The sequence below is a fragment of the Hetaerina americana genome, unplaced genomic scaffold (genome assembly GCF_022747635.1).
Source record: "Hetaerina americana unplaced genomic scaffold, ioHetAmer1.1.p SCAF_4, whole genome shotgun sequence".
NCBI lineage: Eukaryota > Metazoa > Arthropoda > Insecta > Odonata > Calopterygidae > Hetaerina > Hetaerina americana.
The window spans coordinates 53030200-53055795 of record NW_027286985.1 but is presented as its reverse complement, the minus strand read 5'-3'; the positions used below and the strand labels follow the sequence as shown (position 1 = coordinate 53055795).

The window sequence follows — 25596 nt, the reverse complement described above, 5'->3', positions numbered from 1 at the left end:
GGTGCAAGAGGTAGAGATGTTTCTATTCTTTCAGCAATGCTTGAGGTATCTTGTTTTAAAACTTGAATTTTTGGGTGCAAGGTGATGAGATGCCTGTCATCATGGCGCTTTCTAACCTTTGCAAATACATGTAAAAAATAACACGGCAACACAATGGAAATTATCACTTTGACCACAAAATTAACTTAAATATGCAGTTGCTCTTAGGTTTTTCATTCATTGCTTCACATTGCATTTGCAGTATATTTGGCCACTTCAATACTGAGCATCTTTACTAGCCCAATTTACCTGTTGAAGAGCGGGCACAAAGATATCACACCTTCATCGCATATTTAAATCTTTTTATCTTAAATGGTTCTTCTGGAAATCATTTTGATTTACATCTACCATACAATTGCCCCAGTGCTTTCTTTACATTTAATTAATCAAACGAAATCATCCCTTTTAATTTAATCTTTCATCATGCCTTTTCTCATAAGCTTACAGTCTCACCATGTTTGAGTATTCATATAGAATGAATCTATTGATTGAACCTTGCTAGCAGGTAATTTTCATAATTAGCCAATTTCTACTTCATATTTGCTTTTCATTGAGTTCATTTGGATATGAAAATTTTGTTTAAATGTGATAAAAAGATGTTCATGTTCCAAAATATTGCTGAAATATACTCCATAACTAAAAAATATAATTTGCTATATACGGAATGATGTAATGCTTGATGTTAAATTATGTCATAAAGATGACATAGGCATATGCATGACTGGCCCCTTCTATCAATAGACTTAGAAGGTGACTACAGACCATGGAAGAGGTTTGGTTGGCTGTTCACTTCCATTCAATTGATATATGTATATTGATTGAAATATATATGTGGGTCGCAGTAGTCCAGGAGTAGAGCATTGTACTACTGACTGGAGGGCCCGGGCAAGCCTCTCTGGGCACACTCAACTCCACCCAAGCTATGTAATTTTTTGGGTACCAGATCTACCTGGGAAACCATAACTGGCTCCCTTACCCTGATGTGTGAATTTCACATGCCTTCGGGCTTATTACTGGGTGAACTCTATCATTACCTACCAAACTGACTATTGTATTGACTAGTGTGTTTATGGTTTATATATTTATATATATGCACACACGTGTGTGGGCAGTAGTACCTGATGAGTATTATTTAATAGCTGGTGCTATGAACATTATCATTATCACCGGGCATGAAATTAGGTACCTTAAGCATGAGTTGTAAGCAAATAATTTAGGTTGAAAAATCCTTGGCAGATTATCTTGGGTGAGCCTCAGGTAAAGGGTAGCATCCAATTAAGATCTTACAGGAAGGACAATAGTGTTCAGCCATCTGAAAAGTGTGTATGTAGAATGGAATGCAGCAAAGACTGAAACAGAACTTTTTTAAAAAGATTTTCCAATAGAGGCATGATAATTTATAAAGTCCAATGGTAATTTCAATTAATGTGGTCTAAATATGCATAGTAATTCTCCAAGATATAAATGAAACTATATACATATGAGTATACATATATGTTTTGATCATTATTTTCCTTACCAAATCAAGGAGAACCAAGCCGCAGCCTTCTGTGTTTCACTTGTCTTAACATATACCACGTCTGATAAAATTCCAGTTTGACAGTTTGGGCATGTAATATGAATTGGTTTTCTTTTCAATTTTTCAAAGTCTTCTGTATTTAGAAATAATTCATTTAGGCATTATATAAATCAGCATTAAATTTTATGTATGCAAATTCATAAACTTGAATTGGGGAAGATATGTAGGTAGAAAGATAGGCACATCAAAAATAAAATTCATAATCTTTATTTGCCAGTGGCTTTAATTAAATTAAGCTTATAATTAATTAGTTATTTCTATAACCTATTTTATATTGATACTGATATAATTAGCTAATTAAAATTTAATAAAATATGAGTTCTCCTACCTTATCTCTAATCACAGAAATAGAAATATTACATTGACCTAGTAAAAATAGCATTATGGTGTTGTTTAAGGGAAGTAAATGTAAAATCATTTGTTGCCTCACTTGTTTATCTTAAAGTGGTAGGTAAAAAAAATGTTTCTTCATGTTGCTTTAATTGTTGTGAATGATAAAATTGTATAAGTTTAAAGCCTAATTAATTTAATTAAGTAATAATTTATTGTAGTTGTATAAATCTCATATAATTCTATTGCATATGCATTCTATCCTGTATTATTACATTCTTTTAATATTTTAAGTGATAAAAATAGTCCTGTATGCGACAAATGCCATTGTTTTTTGTGCAGGTTAATTTAATTTTTAACAAGTTTACTTCTTAGCAGCCCTAGCTAGATTACTACATTTCCCTGATGTAATTAATTTGAAAAGATATTGTTTGATTAAACTTTTAGCTACTACTTAAAATAGGTTTTTTTCATTAAGTGCATATGTTTGTCCACATTTATTTTTTGTGATTTCGAGCAGTTAGTCATCATTTGGCCTTATTCAAGCAGGCAATATATGTATGAATACGGATGAAAATAAAAGTTTATATGAGATAATAAATAGGTGTTGCAAATATGCACATTTACAATTGTTTCAAAATAACTGTTTAGAATATCAACCAGTAGAATCTTCAAATGGAACAGTCATTAAATAATTCCATAATAATTTAACAAGAGACTGAATCATTTTCTCTTACCTGATGATTTTCTGCGATAATTCATATACTAATTTCATTTTCATTATTGAAGCCAAATTGTCTCCATGGATACCCTAATGTAAATATTTTGTAAACATGATCATTGATGAACATAATGGTTGCCCATAAGTGTTATTGGTAAGTATGTATATGCCTTACACGTATACAAATAATTCTTAAGCGCTAAAGCAACAAGGGTACTTGTTTTAAATTAATTGTCTTTTTCTTTTTAACTTTAAATTCTAATTACTTTTTTAATAATTTCCAATCGGTTGGTAGGTACATACAGATAAGCCTATTCCATGAAGCATAAAAATAATTGGAAAAGATGAGTGAAAATGGATAAAAAATAAAATTATTTTTAATTCGAATGAAACTATTTATTCCTTAATATAATGTTTTACTTTTTCTAAATATTTTATATCTAAATCACTTGCAAGCATCTAGTTTCTAATTGTCATCATATTGGTAGAAGTAGTAGTATTTAGGGGAGGTGACTGACAGCTGAGGTCATATGTGCCATAGGGGATGGACGGAAAAGGATGAAAGGTTGAGAGAACATCAGCATTGGCCTGCTCTTAACGAAAGGCCCCCGGAAAAGCGGTCCATGGCTTAACGTACCATCTTATGGACGGCATGTTCACTCAAAGTGCACACCCTTCAAAAGGCACCTCAAGTCGGGATCGGGATACCCCTGAAAAATATCTGCCACCTCTGATATTTAAACCTGGGCCCTCTGGGTGGGAAGCCAGTATGTTAGCCACCACATCATCTTGATCCCCATCTAGTTGGTCTGAGACTCAGGAGGGTATCAGTAATATGGTAACCACATCTACCACTTGGTAGTTGTGAAGAAGGAGCTGGGAGGTTGACTAACCACACGAACAGTGGTATTTCATGTTTCCTGGTGTGGTTGGGAGTGAAAAAGATACATTTTTGGAAATCGGAAGGTTATTTTTTGCTGGGAAGCACAATGCCATAAGACTTTTGTTTCTCCAGCAATTTTGGAAAGGTACTTTTCTCATTAATAATTTTCAAAGTCTCTTTTACTCTCCACAACCCTATTGAAACTATTTAGCAATGCCAAAAACAAATTTGACAGAACATTGAGAAGATGGTGTACCATTCAAATGTGTTACCTAGGTATGTTTTATATAGGTTAGAGAGGAAGAAGTTTTCATAATAGGGCTGAAGAATATGCACAAAAAGTGGGGTCAGATATATCGTCACTTATAGCAAGCCATCTGATGGAGTCTCCACATTCAAAAGTTTGGCCCTGAAATCCTTCAGTATGCATCTAAAGGCTATATACTTGGTGTTCTGGAACAATTGGGAATTATGCAGCAGAATATGATGGAGACTTTGAATGGCCTTTGGTTGAATGGAATGAATTGGTCTTTGTCAATCACTTTTTCCACCTGTTGCTAATATTATATGCTTTCCAACAACATATAATTCCAACAACAATATCCATGGAGAGGTTGACAGCAACCCTATCCAAACCACCTCCCCCTCCAATTCTTTCCAAAGCTTGCTCCACCCTGATTATACATATATGTATACATAAGCACACACAAGGTATGTCTGGAGAGAATCAAGTTATGAAATATTTTGAGAAAAAAATCCTACCTAGAATAATGAGGCCTTATTCCCCTTGGGCACTTGCACACTTATTCCAGCAATTTTTTCCACCTTTTAAAACAATAGGCAAAGTCCTTTTTCAGAATGGTCATCAGCTGCCTTGCCTTATTCTCTTTTATATCATCAGCATCAAGAATTGTGTGCTGCAGTCACAGCAAACTTGCTCCAAGCCGCAACGTATGACTCAGGTTTTCTAACCAAAAATATCATAACCGGAGATGAGTCCTGGGTCTTTTGTTATGACCCTGTCTTCCCAACAGCCAGTTGGCAAGATAAAGGAGAATGCCACAAGGCAGCTGATCACCATTCTGAAAATTGATTTTGCTGATTGTATTGAAAAATTGAAGCGGATGCTGGGATAAGAGTTTAAGGTCCCAGGGGGAGTACTCCGAAAAGGAATAAGGCCTTGCTGTACTAGGTAAGCTGTTTTTCCTCAAAATATTGCATGGCTGGACCCTTTCCAGACAAGCCTCATATATGTTTAAACCAGTTTTTAACCTGTAGGTTAGTTTGATTGGTTGGAGTAGAAATCACTTCTTACAAACCCCATTGGCATGTTCATTTGCAAGTCAAGGTAGGGGGGCCAGTTTCTTTCTGTGTGCCACCTATGGTTTCTCAAGATGATATGGTACCCAAAATCACACAGCTTGGGTGAAAATGATGGTGCCCAGAGGTATACCGAGGAAATGATCCCAGGCCTTCTAATCAGTAGTTAATAGTTCTACCCCCTGGATTACCACATCCTCATATAATATATACAGCTGTATATCAGAGAATCAAGAAGTTCTGAGGATGATGTCTTGACTGCCGAAACATCAACCATATTTGTGAGAGTCCTTTCTTTGTGTTTCTATGTTTAGTTAAGTTTTCAATCAGATTTTATATATACCACAAACATCCCACTCCGTACTTGTAAACACTCATTTTTCCTGATAATGATGCAAAGGTATTGAAACACATAGTATGGAACAAATTCTGTAAGACACTACAAAGTTATTATTTCACCATTGGTATTACACATTATATACTTTATGGTTTCAGGCTTCACTTAGTGGAATTGTGTGTTGTCCATATCAAAAGATTTTTTTACTTTTCCACAGACTTCATTTTGAGATACAATGGGTTTTACTGACTTGCAGCATCATCAGCTACAAATTTTGTTCACTTTCAAAAGCTGAATGTGTACGCTTAGGACAGAGGAGAGAGCGATGCTATGTAGGAGGGAAGTTAAGGTGAGGGTCGGGATTATTTAAGTAAGGGAAGGGAAAAGATGGTGGTACCTTGGTTATGACATGGCATGGTAGGGGTATTACACATTATGATTATATTTCCATTGGCGTTAGGTTTCTCTCTTAGACAGATCTCACCTTTGATAGGTTCCACTGCAGTACTTCCTGTTCTGTGATAGTACCAATGCCTGCCTCAAGAGAGAGCAGTCTTAAGTCATAAGATTAAGCAAGACATAAACGTATGGTATCATGTGTGATTGTGAATCATAACTTTGAGTGTTTTCAAATGTAATAATTTAAGAAAAAAAGAGCCAACAATTTAAAATTTTTTATTTGGTATGCTGTTGTTACATGACCATTACAAGACTTATTCTTAATAAAAGTAATCCAGCTTTGAACTGGGCCATTGATACTTCTCACCAATTACTCATCATTAAAAACATTATCTGTATCTTTAGTACCAAAAATATAAAATTATTTATTTACTGAGCATCAGCAAAAGTGTATTTTTTATTGTAAATCTAATTCGCATGATATTTAAAGGAGGTGTAAGGTACTGGTTGCAAAAATTGTCATTAAACTTGTCTTGATTGGCCCCAAAATTTGGTTTTAGTAGTGGAAAGGTTTGGTAGGATCATCATTTTTTTAACATAAGTTTGTTAGGATCATTTTCCTAATGTGTATAAACCATAAAAATGGAACTAATTTCATTTTAATACAATTCAAATAATATTCATTGGACTTGTTTTTTGTTAAAATAATAGTAATTGAATACATAAGGAATATTAGTCACTATCATGTCATTTATAAGTAGGCACTTCATTAATTAGCTAAATACTATTATAAGTAAAAAGAGAGCACTTTCATGCAAAACTATAGTCATCATAAAGTGAAAGGTTCAATTAAATTATGCTCTATGAAATCCCATGATAATGAAGGTGAATGACTCATGTTGTGGAAATAAATTCCCTCATCAACTTGCATTATCTCATCATAATTATATTGAGGAAAATTATGCTTTTTATTACAATACATTATTTAGGATTTTATTAAATTCAAGGAAGCAGCTTTTAATTTATGATGACTTACTTATCATTAAGTGCAATATATTTTGAATTTGGTTTTATCTAATTGAATGCAGGTGTTACTTTCATAGACTTTTCAGTGTTCGTTTTTTTAGTGCGTCATGACAGTAGGTACATCATTGCTTATTGATCTGTATTATTTACATACATCCTCAAAGAGCCAGGTGCTTCATTTTAAGATCAATATTACTATGCCTGAATATGTGCATGGAAAATTGATTGACTTTTCCCACATTTTTCTGAGGAAAATCTTTAAAAGAGTACATTTATAAGAAATAAACAAATAGTGATGAGACTCTGTGCCTTCTTTTGAAGAATATTAAAAAAAATGTAACAACAAAATTATATTCAAAGTTTAAACTGTCATGATGGGTAGGTAATTGAGCTGGAATGCATTGAAATTTTAAAACCAAAAGTCATTCACAATAAATAAATTTAAACTACTTTAGGACCATTTCATAAATTCAGGAACTTCATTAATTAGCTATTTCTGTGAGAAGACCACTTCAGACACTACTCTGTCTGCTTTGCCTTGGATAATGTGTTTCATTCATGATTGCTGCTGGGCTCAGGTAATACATTGTGTTATTCATTCTATCATCATTATCCATATGTGAAATTGTTTTTGTGCTTGAGGATCTAATCTTTTGAGAACTCTGTTCTATAACTGCTAGGCGCTGCTTGACCTTGGCTTGGTTGCTGCAGAACTCGGCCATTAGTCGAGCAAATCTTAACTGTAAGTTTTCTAGAAGTTCCTCTGTAATGAAAGTCATGTTACAATTAGTAATAACCTGGTTCATTTAGATGTCTTAGAATGACATTAGTTATCATAAATGTCAGCCAAGTCAAAAAATAGTATGTTGGAAATGAAGAAGCTAGAATAATAAATATTGGCCTGGAAGTAATGATTTGACATCAGGAAAATGAAAAAAACTCAAATTTTAATTCTCAAATCAATAGTTGATACTACTTTGTTTGCTAATGCTCCATATAAAAGTAGGTACCTACTGTAGCAATATGGCATGTGGTACAACATTGAAATTTATTGAGTTTTCATTCTCATTGATTCTTCAATACTCCTTGGATTTGCAAAAAGAGTACCTACATATATACTTGTCACTACATAAAGTCATTCTTTTGTATTCACTTCTGTTTTTACTTTTTTTAAGCAGAAGCATATTGTTTTTTAAAAATGTTGAAGCAATTTCATTAGAGCTGTCCTTTTCCTCAGTGCTATTGGCAGACTTTCCAGCTGCTTGAGCAGTAAGTATTGAAGCTTGTATTAAAAAAGCATAAGTTTGAAAAATGAACTGAAAATGAAGGGTTGGTAGTTTTAGTTCTACAGACAACTTTTTCCAAACATAATTTGCAATTATAATTTATATTTCCTTAAATTACAATGAAGGTAATAGTAATCGAGCTCAAATTGTTTTATTCAGCTATTTTCACCATCCCCAGTAACTAGTAACTTCTAACTACACAAGCTCTTAGCTCCAAATTTGGCACAATAAGTTATGATAATGTGATTATTTTTAATGGTTGATCATTTTTTAATGGACACTTACTGCTACGCTTTCAAGACTAACCACTGATACATATCTAACACAGCCTAATAACCATAGCATCCTACACTACAGTAAATTATTCATAAACTATGCATAGTTTCTGTCTACCTCCATTCCCTCCAAGATATAAAATCTTTTCCTTCTTCCACCTCAGTTGCCTAAAAGTTTTCCCCATCACAGTCTTAAACATTTAATTGCCAATTAAAATACTCTACCTTTATTTATATTACTTTCTTTGAATTTCTCGTCACACTCTTTTCTAACCCACCAATTTTTCATTTGATTTTATTTCCACCAATTTCACTTTTTTCATTCGTCTCCATGCCCACACCTTAAAAGGCACTGCTCTATGTTTATCCTCATACCTTAAATGACCAAGTTTATAAGACTCAAGTTTTTGCCTATGTTTCTTTACATCTTTGATCAAGTTTCTTGCCATCAACTCTCTCTAGACGTATTTCAACAAATGTAATTCTTATTTTAATTATCCTTGCATCTTTGCCTAAACTTGTTCAAGAAACTTCCGAAATAAGTGAACATTTCTACCTACTCCAATTTGATGCCTCTCAACTTTAACGTGATAACAATGAAAGTAATCTCTCTGTAGTCTGGATAATTTAAAGCTTGAGATGCTGCAATAAAACATGAAAAAATAATACATTTAATAAAAAGTCTATTGATAAATTAAAATTTGTTTGTGATTAATTACAAAAAATCTTCATCAGGAAATAACATCAATATGTGGTGTTACATATATCATTAATTATAATGTCAATGTTACTGGTAAAAACTGCAAGAAGCACCTTTGATATTGTGAATCCAAGTATCTTCATACCAATTTTATGGCAAATTAATACAAACAATATAATTTGGCATATTGTTCAATTTTTTATATGAATTTGCCAAAAAGTCAGTCAAAAAATGAAAATTTCCAAATTAAAACTCATTGGTAAAATATACATATCTATTAAAATTGAAAAGATTTTTTACTCACCAATATGCTTCACGCGGTCTTCTAGATTCTTTTCTTTTGTGCGATAACTTTGGCTATCCTCATCATCATCTGATGGGCAATCACTCTGTCTTTGATTTGAATCAGCAATTTCATCAGAGCTCTCCATTTCCTCAGTGCTATTGGCAGACTTTCCGGCTTCTTGAGCAGAAGTTATACTCTTGTTTTTCTCATTCAAATCTGATTCATTCTCAATTTTTTCTGTATCCTTTTGCGATACATTTCCATTAGTTTGTGAGGGTGACACTGGAGCCTCATCACCTTTCATTTTCATTGCTTGGCTTGTAGACTCTTGATCTTCAATGGATGGAGCAAAATTGGTCTGACCAATGCGGACATGCTTTACCACTGTTTGTCCTGTTTCTTCCTTTTTCAGTCCAGGTTGTAAAGGCTCACCATTGGGACTAGGTGTTATGCCACTAACTGCATTTCCCTCTTCACTAGCTGGCACTGCTGGGGTTTGATCATTGTTTGGGCTCTCTTTCTTTTCTTCATTTTCCTTTTTTTTATCTGCTAGTAGTCCATCTTTTGCAAGTATTCTCCTGCCCCTCTCACTTAATCGTCTCCTTGCCGCTGGATATTCCTCCAAAGCTGACCACAAATCTACTTTAGATAGGCAGAAAAGATCAGAATAGCCAACTGATCGGACACTAGCTGTGCGCCTGTTACCAGTCTTTGTTCCCGGAATGTCAAGGAGAGCCACCTCTCCAAACACACTGCCAGCTCCCAGAGTCACCTGCACAATCTCTTCTTCTTCCTCACTCTCACTAGATTCATCACTTGAGCCGTTCGTTTTGTTACCAGCTCCATCCTTCCCTGGGGCAGAATTATTTGCATTAGCCCCTTGCCCACTGTCACTTATTGTCCTACCCCTACCCCCACACATCCCACAGCACCCTAAGGCATTTTTAAGGCCAGAAAGGACCCTTCCATGATCCCTTCCATCATCCCCCAAGTCGTCCTCTGCTCTCCCGCGAGGGCAGCAGCCACCCTCCCCCCCTGAACTCTCATCTTTTGTGCGTCCGCAGCCGCAACTCCCAGGGCAACACCCATTCCACCACCATCCCCACAATTTCTTCATCTGATGTTGACTCCCCTTTCCACATTTCACTTTGCCTCCAGTGGCTCCCTTCCTCTCTGCCTCACGCCTTCTCTCCCTTCGGGCAATTTTCTCTGCCTCTGTTCTAGGTTTTTTCGTCTTTTTCCCAGGCGAAGCCACCACATTAAGTTTTCCTCTCTTGACAATGTACAATTCCCGTCCCACATCACCTTTCCTGCATACATAATCACCAGGGCTGAACACCTGTAAAAATAATAATAGAGCTATGAATTTCAGTCGAGATAGTTAATGTGTAAACTCATGAGCATGTGTTATGCACAAGACTAGGTGTTTCGGGTCATATAACCAGGGAACATGATGGAGATTTTGCGATAGTTGCATCACAAGTACTTAATGGTTGTGAGGACTAAAGTGACAACTTTTTAATGAACAGTTATTATTTAAATTGGTATTCTATCAGTTAAGTAGGTTTTGGATGTGCACGGACAACACAATAGTACAATTACACATTTCTATCATGTTGAAATAACATCACATGACAGAGGCTTTCATGGAAATTTGTAAATATTTATGCTCACAATTTTAAATATTCTCAATGAATTGGTACCTAAATGATTAAATAAATGTACATATTACTCAAACCTGATCTCTGTAATATTCACATTCCAAAAACTCAGGAACAAGGAGCAAGCCTTTGATTCACATTCTTCCTAGTCACTACAAAGCTAAAATATATTTTATGATGTGCAATATTAAATAATCTTATAAACCACTCTGAAAATACCCCTCACCAATATCCTGCCACTCACCCAACCTATAGGACATATTTTACACTGAACAATTGTTCCTTCAATGCAAAGCTCCACACATACACTTTTTAACTATCTTACAACACTCTTTACACATATCAGTGCAAATCTATGTAGCACACCAAAACATCTAATCTTGCTCCTTTGAGTTTTTCTACCTTCTTCATCAGCGAATTGATTGCCTCTTTAAGTAAATTCATGAAGTTATTATGTATTCATATATTTATATAATATTGGTAAATGGGGGGTTGAGATTGTCCAGGAGTAGAGCATTGGACTACTGGCCAGAGGGCTCAGGTTTGATTCCCAGGTAAGCCTCTCTGGGCACCCTCAGCTTAACCCAAGCTATGTAATTTTTCATACTCCAGATCTTATTCCAGCACTGGCCCCATTACCCTTATGTGTGAATTTCACATGCTTAGGCACACATGTTGGGTTTAGTATTGGGTGAGCTGCAGCATCACCTACTGAACTGACCTTTGGGTTGATTTCTGTGTTTATGGTTATTTTTATGCATTAATTATCAGCATAATTCCATAGAGGGCAACATCCAAAAGTCCTTTCATAGGGCTATGAGTTACTTATGACAAAGCCTTGCAGGTCCTTTGAAAAAAATGTCTAAATGTATGGTAGCATATAATATCCTGTTGCATCTAGATATGATAATTACTTAAACAGACTTAGTGTCATTAAAAACTGTGAAAGAAGTGATAGTAAGGGATTATAAATTCATTTCTGCTATATTGCTTTTTTATCTTTGCAAAGGAGAAAAATCATAAATCTGTATATATTTCTAATGTTTAAGTCAATCTAAGGCTGATGAGGGTAGAAAAAAAAATTTGCACTTCCACACAAAGATTTAATACTTCACATGACCATGGTTTTGATGCTGCGTATCATCATCAGGTGACAAACATGAAAAATTTTTCAACTTATACATCCTGACTCCAAGAGGGGTGGAAGATAGGGGGATTGAGGGAGAGGGGGTAAGTTGAGTACTGGCGTAGAAACCTAATGTTATGCAATGTAAAATAAAAGAGTGATAGATCAAAAACTTGGAAACTTAATGTATTTGAAGTTCAAGATAGTATTTTATATGCATGAGGTAGACATTTCAAACGTGAATGTATTTATATTTGTAATTAATCCTTTCACTACCATTCAGATATGCATTTATGTCTACTTGCCTATGTTCCCTTGAAAGTTTTGAATTAGGCCTTTATAACTGAGATTAAATATTTATTATGAATTGTTTACACACTTTCAACAATGATATAAAATTTTTCAGTGGTTCTCTCCACCAAATTGCTAATTTTTCAACTAAATAGAACTAAAAGAAGCATTTATCAATGTAACGGTTAAATTGCTTTTTCACTTGAATAGCAAATCTTTTCTTTCATTTAGTTATCTCTCTTTACATTGTTTTATTCAGATTAAGATTATCTACTTTAACTAAAAGGTTCCAGCTCCATAACCCAAGCATTCTCATATTCTCTTCTTTAATATTAAAAAAAATATATCTGGGACAGGTAATATTTTAGTATCAATTATAAAACAGGAGTTATTTTTAATTATAAACATTAATTTAAATAATCCATAAAAAGGCACATGAAAATATAAAATTATTACTTACTCGATGAAGAAATATTTTTGGAAAATCCTCTAGTGCCATGACTCTAACGTGTTGCTTGGTTAATTATGCAGGGATTAAATAAGTAAACCAAGCTTTAATACCCTTCAGTAATATTTACCTGAAGTCGTAATTTGAGCACCAGTTCAGCAAGAAGGCCTGGCTCTGCATCTTGAAATATCCTCACTTGTCTGAGTGTGTCAAGATGTACATGCAGGGCTATTTCAGAACGTAGATGTGGTGGCAAAGTTGATAAAACTCTACCTTCTTCTTCATCCATCAATGCTTGTCTAAAGAGCAAATGAAAAAAATTAATTCAAGCCATAAGTAATGAAATTACAACTGAAATGGTTAAGAATATCTATATTGCATTGGTAGCCTACTGAGGACTTCACACAGGGAGGCCATATCCACCATAGAAGCAATTTTGAGGAATGAAGATGAACTATAAAATGTAACTAATGCTTAAGCTTAAATATGAAACCACTATTAACAACCTATTGTTAAAAATACACGGTGCTTTTGCTGCTAGACACAGAAATAATCACAGTAAACGGAGACATGAATACTACTTAGAATCTAGGAGAGGGAGTGAAAGACCAATCAATACTTCATCATCACTGATTACCTTTCCATTCTAGCCATACTTTTTCCAAGGTCATTTCCATACAGCTGATATAATTAGTATGGTTAAGATACTTGATTAACATAGGAAAATAAAGGTATCTTCCATTAATATTAACATAAAAATCTCGGAGGAGAGAGGACATGATTCCCTACCCCCATCACTATTATTGGCTGTGAAAAAAGAGTTGTCCAGAAGAAGTGATGATATGAAATTTAAATTATTTTGGCAAGAAGCCCTTGGAAGTAATGGGATTCCTTTTTCATTCCCAATGTTATGGATATTTAAACAAGTGAATTTATCTATTTCACGAGATTGGCTCCACCTTCCTCAAGCAGACAAGAAATTTTTACAGCCATGTTTTTGTTCAAGAATATAGAATTTCAAGAATTTTCTCCACAAGTGAAGTTGTGATCAATAGAAAGTCTCATAAATTGATGGAGGCATTTAAAATTAGAATTTGTGGATTAACCATTCTGATTTAATAAATTCAACATGAAACTCATCATTTTCTTCCTCAACTTGCTATAAGATCATTTAGTATAATCATTCTACTAATTGCTTGACAATTATGAGCCACCTACAATATTTATGAACTCACAGAATAATTTTTAGATTTATAATCAGTGCACTTGTGCCAACATAAAAACTATGATATTCATTATACATGACCTCTTCAACCATTTAGGAAAATAAGGAGATTTAAAGTAGGAGAAATGTTCATTGAATATCTATCATTTTGCATATCATATCTTAAATGATTAATTACAAGCTGGAATGATGAATTATGAATGCACTCATCCTATCAAATCTTTAACTCATGTTGAAAAGGATAAGATTAAAAATAATTCATTGGTTGGAATAGTAATTATAGTTTGAATAATATGACTAATGTATACACACCTACTGGCCCAAACGTAGTCGAACCACCTGATGACTCTATCTTCAAGATCTTTGGACACTTTCCTTAAGGTTAAGTAACGCTTAACTGAGTCACACTTAGCTCGAAAAGCCATTCTTGCTGCACCAGCACCGCTGACCATAGTGCCTACATTACCAACAATGGTAGCAAATATCAAGACACCTGCTAAGAAGTCCAGGGCCACAAACACATGCTCTAGCTCAGTTTCTGGTGGTGGTGTTTCTCCAATTGTGGTCAGAGTCAGAGTTGACCAATAGAAACTGTAAATGTATTGATGAGACAGTGTTGTTGTCAACCTAACAGCTTGGGCTCTAGTCATTGGCACCGTTGTGGTCTGCATGGTTGGTGTCATTGTGGTGTTGTTCGTTGTTGTCACATTGTTCGCTGTTGGTGTAGTTGTTCCCCCAGTACCTCCAGCAAAGGACACCAATGTTGTTGCAGCAGTGGGTGTTGTGGTGGACAGGGTATTTGCCTGCAGGTTCATTGCTGCCCGGTGGTGAGCAGGCACCCCACCATACACCCAACCATCTGAGCCAAACCCTAAGAAACAGCTGAGTGCAAAGTAGGCACAGGCATTCCAATGAATGAGGAGAAGAGTAGAGCCCAACACTTTGGCTATCCGGAAGGCATTGGGGTGTGGCGTCCTTGTCTCTGTCTTGGAGAAGAAGTCGTTTGCCCGAGGGAGGCGTGCCAAACGGTTGAGGCGGGCAATGACAGGTCGTGGTACAGGGGGCGGCCAGGGCGTGGGATCAGAAGAGGCAGGGGTGGCAGAAGCAATGCCGAGGCACACTAGTTCAGTTGGTAGGATGCTGACAAGGTCCAACTTGAAGTGGGGGGAGTGGAAGTAGTTTCGACGGAGTTTTCGAGGGTCTTTAACCATTAGACCTTCCTCAAGGTACCCTTGTAGAAGAGAAAGAGAACAAGTTTTCAATTTCAAACTGCATAAATACTGGAGGTGCAATGCACTTCATTTCCTCACTGGTTTTATTTGATCTAAGTGCATCCAATTCATGCATGTGATAGCTAGGTTTTTATCAATGATCAAGAACACATATGTAAAATAAATAAATATTATAATGAAGGACTGATAGTTGTGGCTCATCTAGAAGTTGGGGGAAAAATCATAGCAGGTAACTAGTTCCAGGACATTTGGAGATCTCTGAGTTTTCAAGAAAGAGCAGTGACCTAGTCTTTTATAGTATCTGACTACGTGCTAAGAAAAATCCTGTTGGATAATATTGCATTTCTTTACATGGGAGAGTAACCCATGTTTCCATTACAAGTTTGTCTGCTAATTAATTGGAATAGATAATTAAAGGATGTTTAATTTGTTTTCAATCCATTAATTCACCCACCCTGAAGGGATGAATTGCAGAATGAAGACAAATTTTCAATTTTTTCACCAATTTTCCATGAAAGGGAAAATTGGGAATGATTGAATGAAAAATTAGGAATCAAGTGGCTCAATTAAATAAAATTGCTTCACTACATTACTTAACAGGAGTTTTGGCTAATTTCTAAGGTAATTAAGTGATCATTCTTCTTTCACTTGGTATTCCATTTCTAAGACTTTAACTACAACAATGCTTTTCTGTTTCTCAGAATGCCTGAAAATGATGGCGTACATTCCACTATACTCTAGGAACATACTGCCTGAAACGACAGCAGACATTTCGAATGAATTTTTCGCGCATAATATCTCCATTGCCCAGTTTCGGCATCAGTGCTGGTGGTGAAGGAGGTAGTCATTTGTTTATAAATTAATACCAATAGGAAATATCGAAAAAAAAATTAAAACTCTTTCAAGATTATTCTTACGCATAATTTATCAGAAATAATAATTTTTAGCATTAAATCATCATATAATCACTGTCGTTACCATAGCAACAGATTGATATTTTTTTGTCCAAGGTTGATTCTTTCTTTTGTTTGCGAGGGTCATTGAAGTTGGAGGATTTATTTCCGGCAAGTGTGAAGCAGTGAAATTTAATAGTGCCGAGAAACATTCAACGTGTGTTAAGGTAATTAGCATCTTTATTTAATTAATAGGTTTTAGTTATTTGGCGGCGTACAAATCCGATATGCCTACTGTGGCGTTTATGCCGTGTTCAGTTCAAACAGTAGACACTGTATCGTTGCCAAACATTCTGTAAGGAAGCTATTGAAGAATAATGATTTGCTTTCCGAACTGCTATTTTTTGAAAGTGACTGAATGGGAACTTACATAAATTATCATTACCTATCTAGTAGAAGTAGGGAGCCGATCAAGTACTACATGGGCACATTTATGTATAAATTACAGTTTCTGTTATTATTGAAGGATGTCGCTTCACATGGGACATATACTTAGTTAGCTCCGACTTTTAGGAATGTAAATTGATTTCAGGCAAATCTCCTGAATTACTGTTGAGTGATTAAAATTGAATTATGTTTAATTGCTTTTGATAGAAATCTATCGAAAGAATGGAACATTTTTCAGATTTTTGCCAATACCGGTGATTAGTCAATCAACGTTTTCCAACCTCAAAAATTGGTGTAGCAGGTATCTTCCTCAATTGTTAGTAATGCACAATATTGCCTATAATCTTGTTTCCTTCAGTCCATTGCAACACATTTTCGACACACGGTTTGGGGTATGTTTTAAGTAGTAATTATTTGGATCAATATTAACTTAGAATCTCAGCAAGTGGTTGCATCATTAGTGAGTGATGGCTTAATCCTTGGCTAATCGAAATTGTTAATGCATCACAATTCAGGCAATATTTGTTTAACTATCCAACAATTATGAAAGCATTGCATTAAGAATTTCAATCGGGGGCGTATCTCAATTTTCGATTTGGGGCTCACAGTTTTGTCGTGGCCCAGGAAAATAATATCATACACAATCCCTGTGACCTACTTCCTGAATTAATTGCTGTATTCAATGATAGTAGTTGTAATGAAGTCTTCGTTAACTTAAAGACTACGCGGTTCTCTTTCGCGCCGTGAGGGTGCGCGCGGAGCTCATTTCTCATGTCACATCGGAAGACCGTCCATGGGCTTCCAGAATTAACTACCGTCGCTATCATAGATGGCCAGGTAATAGCGTAGCGTATCGTCGTCCATTTTCAACTTTTGGTGAAAATGTTCAATGACAAACTATGTTTAATCTAGAATGATGAGTTTTTCTAAGCATTTTAAAATTTTAATCGTCAAGATTAAAAGTATTTGGCTTTTAATTGAAACATGTAATTTCTATTGATTATCATTTTAATCTTTTTCTGACATTTACCTTCGGAGGACTGGCAATTGAATGTTCACGCCTTCTTGAAAGTAAAATAAATTTAAAAAATCGATATGTATTCAAAATAGCTTTTTGCATAAAGATGAAAGTTCTTATGCATAGACATATAGTTTTACGGGTCCAGTGTAGGAATACCCATCACTTATGCCGAAACTACGTTGTAAAGTCCCTGCTTAACTCTTCTTTTTGATATCAAAAGAAAATTTTGAAAAGTACCTATACCGAATTTAGCCCTTAAAAGCAACGCATGTAGCATTTTCAGTTGACCATTTAAAACCTTTTTTGAAAAATGTACATTTTTTGGCGTTATATGTAAATAAAAAGGTGGTTTCACAAATTTTTTTGGAATAAATGTAGCACCTCTCTGATAATTCTGAAGCCGTTCCGCTGAAAGACAAAAAAATGTATATTTTAGAATTTTGTATTTGAAAGCTGTGAGGTAACCCGCATTATTTCTCCGGTACCGAGAGGTTCGGTCAGCTGCTAATATTCAGCTCCACTCTCGATGCGGGCCTAAAAAGTGAAATCACACCTCAAAATGTGCAAAATAAAGTATTGGAGCGATTTGATTTTTCAAGTAAATGTATTTTAAGAATACAATCATAAATAATCTTCCGGAATTTGATTTTTAAGGTTTATCTTCCACAGTAATAAATTATGTTATGAATTAGCTGTATTTGTAGCTTTTTCCGCCAATGAGCGGAAGGTTGAGAGTGCTTTCTTATTATTAAAATTCAACCTTCTACAGGAAAAACCTCATCTCCAGGCTTGAACATTGCAATACATGTATAACCGATCGATCGAGAAAGTTGTGACAGTGAGCGTCGTATGAAGCTCTCACCAGTGGTAGATATGTTTGCCAAAAGTGCGTGCTTCAGGTTTCATTAGTAAAATATAAAAATCACAGTTGGAATTTGTCTTGTCCTTTTACACGCTTAAAAATACGTCTCTGGCGTTTACAGCTTCATGTTCATGCATACCTACGGACCCACCCAGTGGCGATTACTCCTCCCGAAATCCGTGTCCATGCCAGATAATTAATTATATAGAGCCCATACGTATTTCGTCTATTCACCTCCCTCGTAAAGCATTTGCGTAGTGATCATTATTGCTTGCCGACTGGAAATTTAATCTAGTGTCTTGTCCTCGTTACCTGCTTTACACACCAAGATAATCGAGTGAAAGGTTAGGAGTCAGCCAAAGAATGTTGGTTTGGATAGTTATTTATGCCCGGGTAAACTTATAAGCAAGAGGATTGATAATTATTAGCTAGCATTTTTCTAATATGCGATGCATTATTTCAGAGTGAATACTGATATTTTGTGTTAAAATATATTTGGTATAATGCTGAATGAGAAAATAAAAATTAAAACAATTAAATGAAATTCAAAATGAAAAAATACACTAGCACAATCGAACTAGCAAAATGAAGAAGATAGTACCCGTGGATTAGAAATTAGGCTCATATCATTGCGTATATCGTTACTGCTGATCATTAACGCAAGGGGAGAGTATCCGATGCCTAAGATCATGAAGCCCTACCCATCTCTATCCCATCTGTTGCCTGATTTAGAAGCATTTCGACCTTTAAGCCGCGATAAGTAAACACATGCAAGCCGAAGGTCACCCTTGGTAATATTCTTGGTGACCTAGTGTTGCCCATATCCCTTAACCCCATATGGGACTGCTGCTGTTGACTCTAAACGAAGGTATTAGTACGAGTGCAGACGCCTCTTTCTGAGGAGACGGTAGAACCATGACGCAACTTGTAGGTAAATACTATATTATAAACCGATGTCACTCAAAAACTGAAAGTGGACCCCAATAATTATATAATCATTTGCCAATCTTTAAAATTAAATTGAAAAAGTTTTGTACTGTGGTTACTAGAAGTCATTATAGGCCTATCAACTGAAAACCTCGTTTCCGTTGAAGTGCAGACGATTTTAACTTTTATATGATTAGAATACTCCTCCATGTTTTACAAGGTAACCCTGGACTTAGAGCCCTGACTCGTCATCAACTTGGCTGCCGTTTGACCTCAAAGAAACTGACCTTTATTAACTTTAAATTTAACAATTTTTTCGCTACGAAAGATTTCCCCTTCCCCATTATTTGCGTTGGAAATACATGTATGTTGTCCAATATTCCACCATTCCATCATTATAATTAATTATTCTTAGATGCAGGAAACTACTTACCCTATTGATGACGTACATTTGTGAAATTTAACAGGGCAATATTTGTTAAGTAGGTATTGCGTGTTACATCTGTTAAGTAAAATTTCAAATGACAGTTAAACCAATGGTCCACTACAATGCAACAATTTCAAAATGTAAAAAGCATTCACCTTGACAGGGATCAACGCGCTCCCGGTTAAGGTGAATTATTTTTCCATTTTGAAATTGTTGCATTGTAATGCGCATTAGCGGATGACTCTGTTAAAAGCTACTGTCGCGGCATCTCCCGCAGTTTCAATTAATTTAAAATACCACTGATATCACGCCTTTGTTTGATAGGGAGGGGGTGTTTTAAGGTGCAAGCTTGAAGGTTTAAATCAGATTAGTTACTAGATTTATGATGGAAGATGAGAGACCCAGGAAGGAGAAAAGAGGAGGGGAAGGAGGCGAAAGTGCATAGGTATATCCGGGAGAGAAGTGGAATGGGAAGTCGTACTCTTGTGCCTGATTAAAACATGGATTTGAATCAAATGTAAAAATAATCAGAATAAACACACCCTGAGGACTAATAATCTTTCAAATCTACGGTTCCTAACCAGAGGTCCAGTTTTTTTTGGAATCGTTGTTTGACGGTTCTAAAACTCTGCTTACTTAGAGCGGCACCTATTCTGGTGTTATAAAGGATCTTGGACATATATGTGGAAGGAGGAAAATATTGATACCCAATGCATTAGACATTTGGTAAAATAGTCCCTTTTTTGGGATGAAAATCCATCCTAACAAAAACCCGTGTATTCGACGCTTTATGGCTTCCTATTAATGTTATGTGATCGAACTTAGATGTTGCCTTGCTTAGTTTCTATTTCAAGTTATGCTTAGAATTGGTGATAAATTAGTTCCAATTTTTAATCGGGATAAATAGCGTCCTCGATCAGTAATATTTATAACGCTAGCCTACAACTTTCAAGCGAACTTCAAGAAATTCAATTGTTCGTAATCTTGACGTGAACTGTAGCATGTTTTTTGTGGTATGTCACCAAGTGCCCCTGCGTCTTTAAGTGTGAATGACCGCTAAGTAAACTAAAGTGACTCGGTACAATTTTGGTGTCAATATTGTCTAAAAATGAATGATTAACAATGTCCAAAAAATACGAATATACTTTTCGTAAAAGTTTTTCCTCAGATGGAATAAAATAAATATATCTAAACCAGTGGGAAAAATCGTCATGTGTGACATTTTTATACCTCTTATAAGCTTATCTGGTGAAAAGTAATTTTCATTGCTATTAACTCATGGTGTTGACGCTGAACTTCCTCTTTGCATTACTTGATCTAGAATTAAGCGTCCTCATGAGAATTCTCCAACTTCAAGGTTCTAATAAATGATAATGAACTAAAATAGTAACATTGAAGCTTAATTTCTGTTGCTATTTTCTTTGCAAGAACTAAATTTCATTGATGACTATACTTTACTGGGCTCCTCTTTAATTCATTTTTCCTTGAAAAAATGGCGGACGCAGTCATTGGAATTACGAATCCTGTTAACTGCGTGACTCAGCTCAGGGGAAATAGAATCGTGGCTGGTGGCGAGGGAAGTAAGGCCGCAGCGATGTTATCGTGTTACTCGAAATCTTTTCACAGCTGCGTCAACAGTGACAGAAAAGAAAACAGCAGAAGACCATAACGACCAGGATAGTGACATGGAATGTTAAGACGATGTTGAGGGCAGGAAAGGTAGAAAATTTTAAGAGGGAAAGGGAGAAAGGAAGTGGATATACGATAGATTTTCTCGAGGGGAGACAGTAAGATAGTTGGGATTACTGGCGCGGTAGTTTCGAAGCAATATCTTAAGGAGGGGAGGCGAGATATTTTGGGGTAGTCATGGTACCGAACAGATAATTGGCAATGAGGTGTTCGAGATTAAAGTGATTATACTCCGTTATTAAAGATAAACTTAGCCTGTAAGCAAAACTGGAAGGGTCAATTTAAAAGGAAACGGTCTGTCTTTAGTGAATGAAGAAGCTTCAATTGAAAGGCCAAGAAGGTACCCTAAAATCAGTTGATAAACTTGCTTGTAGATCAAGAGATAAGGGAAAATTTAGGTTTAGGCCGGATGAAGTTTAAGGGCCATTGAGAGCCGTCGTGTAAACAATGGGAAAGCAATGCTGCCGCAAAAGATACCAATTCTGCCGCCAGAATGACATTTGCGATAGTTATCATTCCTGTGTATTGGAATAACTATTTTCTAAATCAATGCTCTTGTAAAGCAATTCTTTATTCCATGTACTATAAAGATTAATGGTTTTGGAAAAGAATTAAGAAAATAATTTAAGCGAATAGGAAGAATAACGACAAAGGTTTAAGCACGGTGAAACGGATCAAGATACTTGGTGAAATCCGAAGTCAGAAAAGGTGGTTGAAATGAATATTAAGAATCGTTGGAAAGTTGCAATAGAAGGAAGAATACTAGGTCAGGGAGGTGAGAAATAAAATAGGATTTTCGGTAGGCAGGGAAAAAGTATGTAGAGAACTAAGAAGGGTAATAGGTAATGTAGGCAAAAGATACAAAATACACATCATACGTTGTACACAATAGTTGCTCTGGATCATCCTAAACCTATTCTGATTGTGTGGATGACTTATAATGATAATGAGAAATTCAAAACAACTGCCTTATCAAGTTGATGCTTTTATGCAGAACGAATTCAAGCAATTTTCATGCATGGTTTGTATAAAATGTATCGGGAAAAGTTTCGGAAAAATAGATGTATTTGAGATATTGCTACAAAGCCTCAACATTCTTCAAAGGACATCCCTTGAGAGTCGACACACTTTTTCCAGTAGTTAGCTCACGACTCGAAGGCTCCCTGGTAGGCGGATTCCGGTAGGTCCTTAAGGGTGCGCGTGCAAGCTTCTTTGACGGAACTTAGGGTACGATGGTGATGTCCTTTGAGGGAGGATTTCACTTATGGGAATAGCAAATAGTCTGCTGGTGCTATTTCGGGATTGTTAGGGTGTTGGGGAATCGTCTCGATGCCACAGGTCTTCGCAAGCAACACTCGACTCAGCTTTTGGTCGTCCGTCAAGACCTTCGGGACGAGTTTAGCGCCGTCTTTCGCATCGCAAAATTTTCAATGATCATAATATGCACTCATCTTATCAATACTAATACGATCTGCGATCATGCATAGAATTAAAACCTAGGCTATGAAAGTCAAACGTTGAATTAAAAAAAAACGGTTTTTACTCCTAAGTGGCATGTTAAAATACCAAATATTAGTGAATCAAGGGATTATACTTGCATAATCGTTTCTTCTGGCCGAGTATGTAGTTTAAAACTCCTTCTGTTTCTTATGGTGCAATTAAAACAGTTTAAATAACCAAATGGTAAAATTCTACATTCCCGAAATATATACAATGCCCTTCGTTCCTGTGTATTTTTTTAGAAACCTATGTTTTTCATTCAAATGTTTGTTATATTCAAGGAAAAAGGTCATATTATATTCAATTGGTAACGGCAGATAAATTAGTTTTTGGTAACACTCATTAATATACCTCAAAATTGCTAAGTTTCAGTAATATCACTATTAAAATATTTCTCCAAAAAGAAAAATATTCAGCTTTCAGGACTAAAATACATGTAGTTCATTTTTAGAGTCAGATTTGTTGTGTGTAAAAGAATAAGAAAAAAACAATTTTATTGTTAGTCAATGCAGGCCTGATTACCCTGCGAACGGTACAACTTTTGCGCGGCGAGTAGCCCAGAAAATTATCTGAATCTCTGTAGGTCATATCAAATATAAAAATAAGGAAATAACAAACGCGAATAAGGAAATTTACAAACCACTCTTTCGCTTAGATCCAATTTAATTCATTTTTAATATTTTTGCTAGCTGATGTATCTTCTGGTAGTTGAAGCAGCTGTGATATACTAAAACTAATATGATTTTTCTTATTAGTTTTAGCATATCAATAAGACAATGAAATAATTTTATTAAAGGTTGTTCATTCTCTTATTTGAATGGATATCCCTAAATTCCACGATGTGTAGTTTAAAGTCGTGACGTGAGTCCACTTATCTTCTGAACATGACTCACAAAACCTTTGACATTATAGGAACTATTCGTAAGAGATGATGAATGTATAGATTCGAAAGTTAATATCTTTAGAGAAAGTTACTGTTGTGTTTTACTCTTTTTAAGTCTTTACTTTCGGAAATTTTTGGGTATAGCAATCGCTATAACAATTTATCCGGAAATTATCGCACCCATCCACCCTGCATGGCGATATAAAATTTCCCGGTTGAATATTCACGGTGAGGGGTGTTGTCGGTCACTTCCGACCTCGAAGGATCGTTTCATTTGCAATTCAAGGCAAACAGTTATCTACCCAGCTTTTCCCTCCACCCTTCCCTACCGTCTCCTCCCTAGTCCCTCCCAGGGACGGATCCCAGCCCTCTACCGTTTCCCTTCCTTCCCCCTCCCCTTTTCTCCCCTTACACAACGTCCGCACCGCTCCAATTGCCATCAAACTCGGTCGCATCGGATCGCCCTTCTACCACGTCTCCTCCATCCCTCCTCCTACCCTTACTCCCCCTCAATTTCCCCTTCCACATCTCCTGGCTTCTGTTTGACTAACAAGGACATTTCTCCGTGACCCACGCCCCATACACCCTGCCCTTAGCGACTCTCGCTTCCTCCCCTCACGGCTCTCCCCGTCCTCTTTCCCTCCCCGCGGCTCCGCCGCACCTCTCACCCCACCTCCCCTCTTTCCCGAGGTATGGAGGCGCATAGCGTTCAAAGCATAGGAAAAGAGACCGCAGCTTTGCCTCGGCGGATAACGGGTGTATGAAAAAGCAACAGACCGGGCACATGCCTCGTACTGCCCCGGCTTAACCGGTCCTCCCGTACCGTGGGGATTGGGTGGGGCGAGAAGGGCTATGTGGGTGGGCTTGGGAATGGGAACGTGGTGTGCCCGAGGGGAAAACTTGCTCCGAATCCCGTAAAGGTAGGGAGTCTGCGGTCTGGAAAATCGACACGGGTATAACCATTCTGCGGGCACTGTAGCGTTTGAACCGGGGACCAGGCAGCAACATTGTACCACATCGAGACGTCGGGCTATTTTATGTTCGCACCCTGGACCTCCTCACAAGGCACGAAGAGGAGAACATAATGCGCGAAGATGAGAGGAAACGGAAGGAATTGTGCATTAGATTTTTATTTCGCACCGGATCCTGCCCATAAAAGCCTCCAAATACGGTCTGTTGTGACTGAGCGGGATTGTTACCGGCTCACAGGGTTGTTGCTCACATGACCAAAAAATTTTGAATAGTTCGAATGTTTTACTCGTACACGATGACAGGGATTTACAATTATAGTTTTAAACGATAGATGCACGCAAAAAATTAAAAATCACTGGTATTTTGATTAGATAGTTGTGTTATTTTGTTGTATCGACCTGTGAAACTAGTTTTACGGGCGATGGAATCTTTGTTGATTCAAGTTATCGTGGTGTTATCTTCCGAAAAAAAACACATTTTGTTAATTATGACAGTAAACTCACTTATCATCTACAACACTCACACTGTTATTTTCTGAACAAGTTTTTATTTATTTGGTTGAGATAAACCACTCTATATTATTAGAGGAAAACTGAAACAAAATTTGCATTAATTCCCTATCACGACTGTGTTATCAACATTTAAATTTTTAACTTATCACACCTTATTCCGGAATACGTACTAAGTGCATTTGGTGTGAAAGAGATGTGCCATGTGAATTTTACGACACTGGATGATTTTTACTACTTGTGGCGCTCACTCAGTACTTTTGTGTATTGTTGAATCCATTTTGATAACTCGCTGCTCTCGT

At 36.2% G+C, this 25596-nt stretch overlaps 1 protein-coding gene across 1 annotated transcript in view; it reads right to left on the bottom strand.

Moving 5' to 3' along the window:
• Positions 1-7103: 7103 nt before the first annotated feature.
• Positions 7104-25596, bottom strand: part of CngA (Cyclic nucleotide-gated ion channel subunit A) — a 52481-nt gene continuing 33988 nt past the window's right edge. Inside the window, exons 4-9 of the mRNA XM_071590270.1 lie at positions 14777-15163; positions 14245-14572; positions 12838-13006; positions 10437-10520; positions 9200-9980; positions 7104-7397 (exon numbers count right to left, since the gene is read on the bottom strand). Coding sequence (XP_071446371.1) covers positions 7147-7397; positions 9200-9980; positions 10437-10520; positions 12838-13006; positions 14245-14572; positions 14777-15163 — 2000 coding nt within the window. The 3' untranslated portion in view covers positions 7104-7146. The remainder of the gene's footprint in view (positions 7398-9199; positions 9981-10436; positions 10521-12837; positions 13007-14244; positions 14573-14776; positions 15164-25596) is intronic.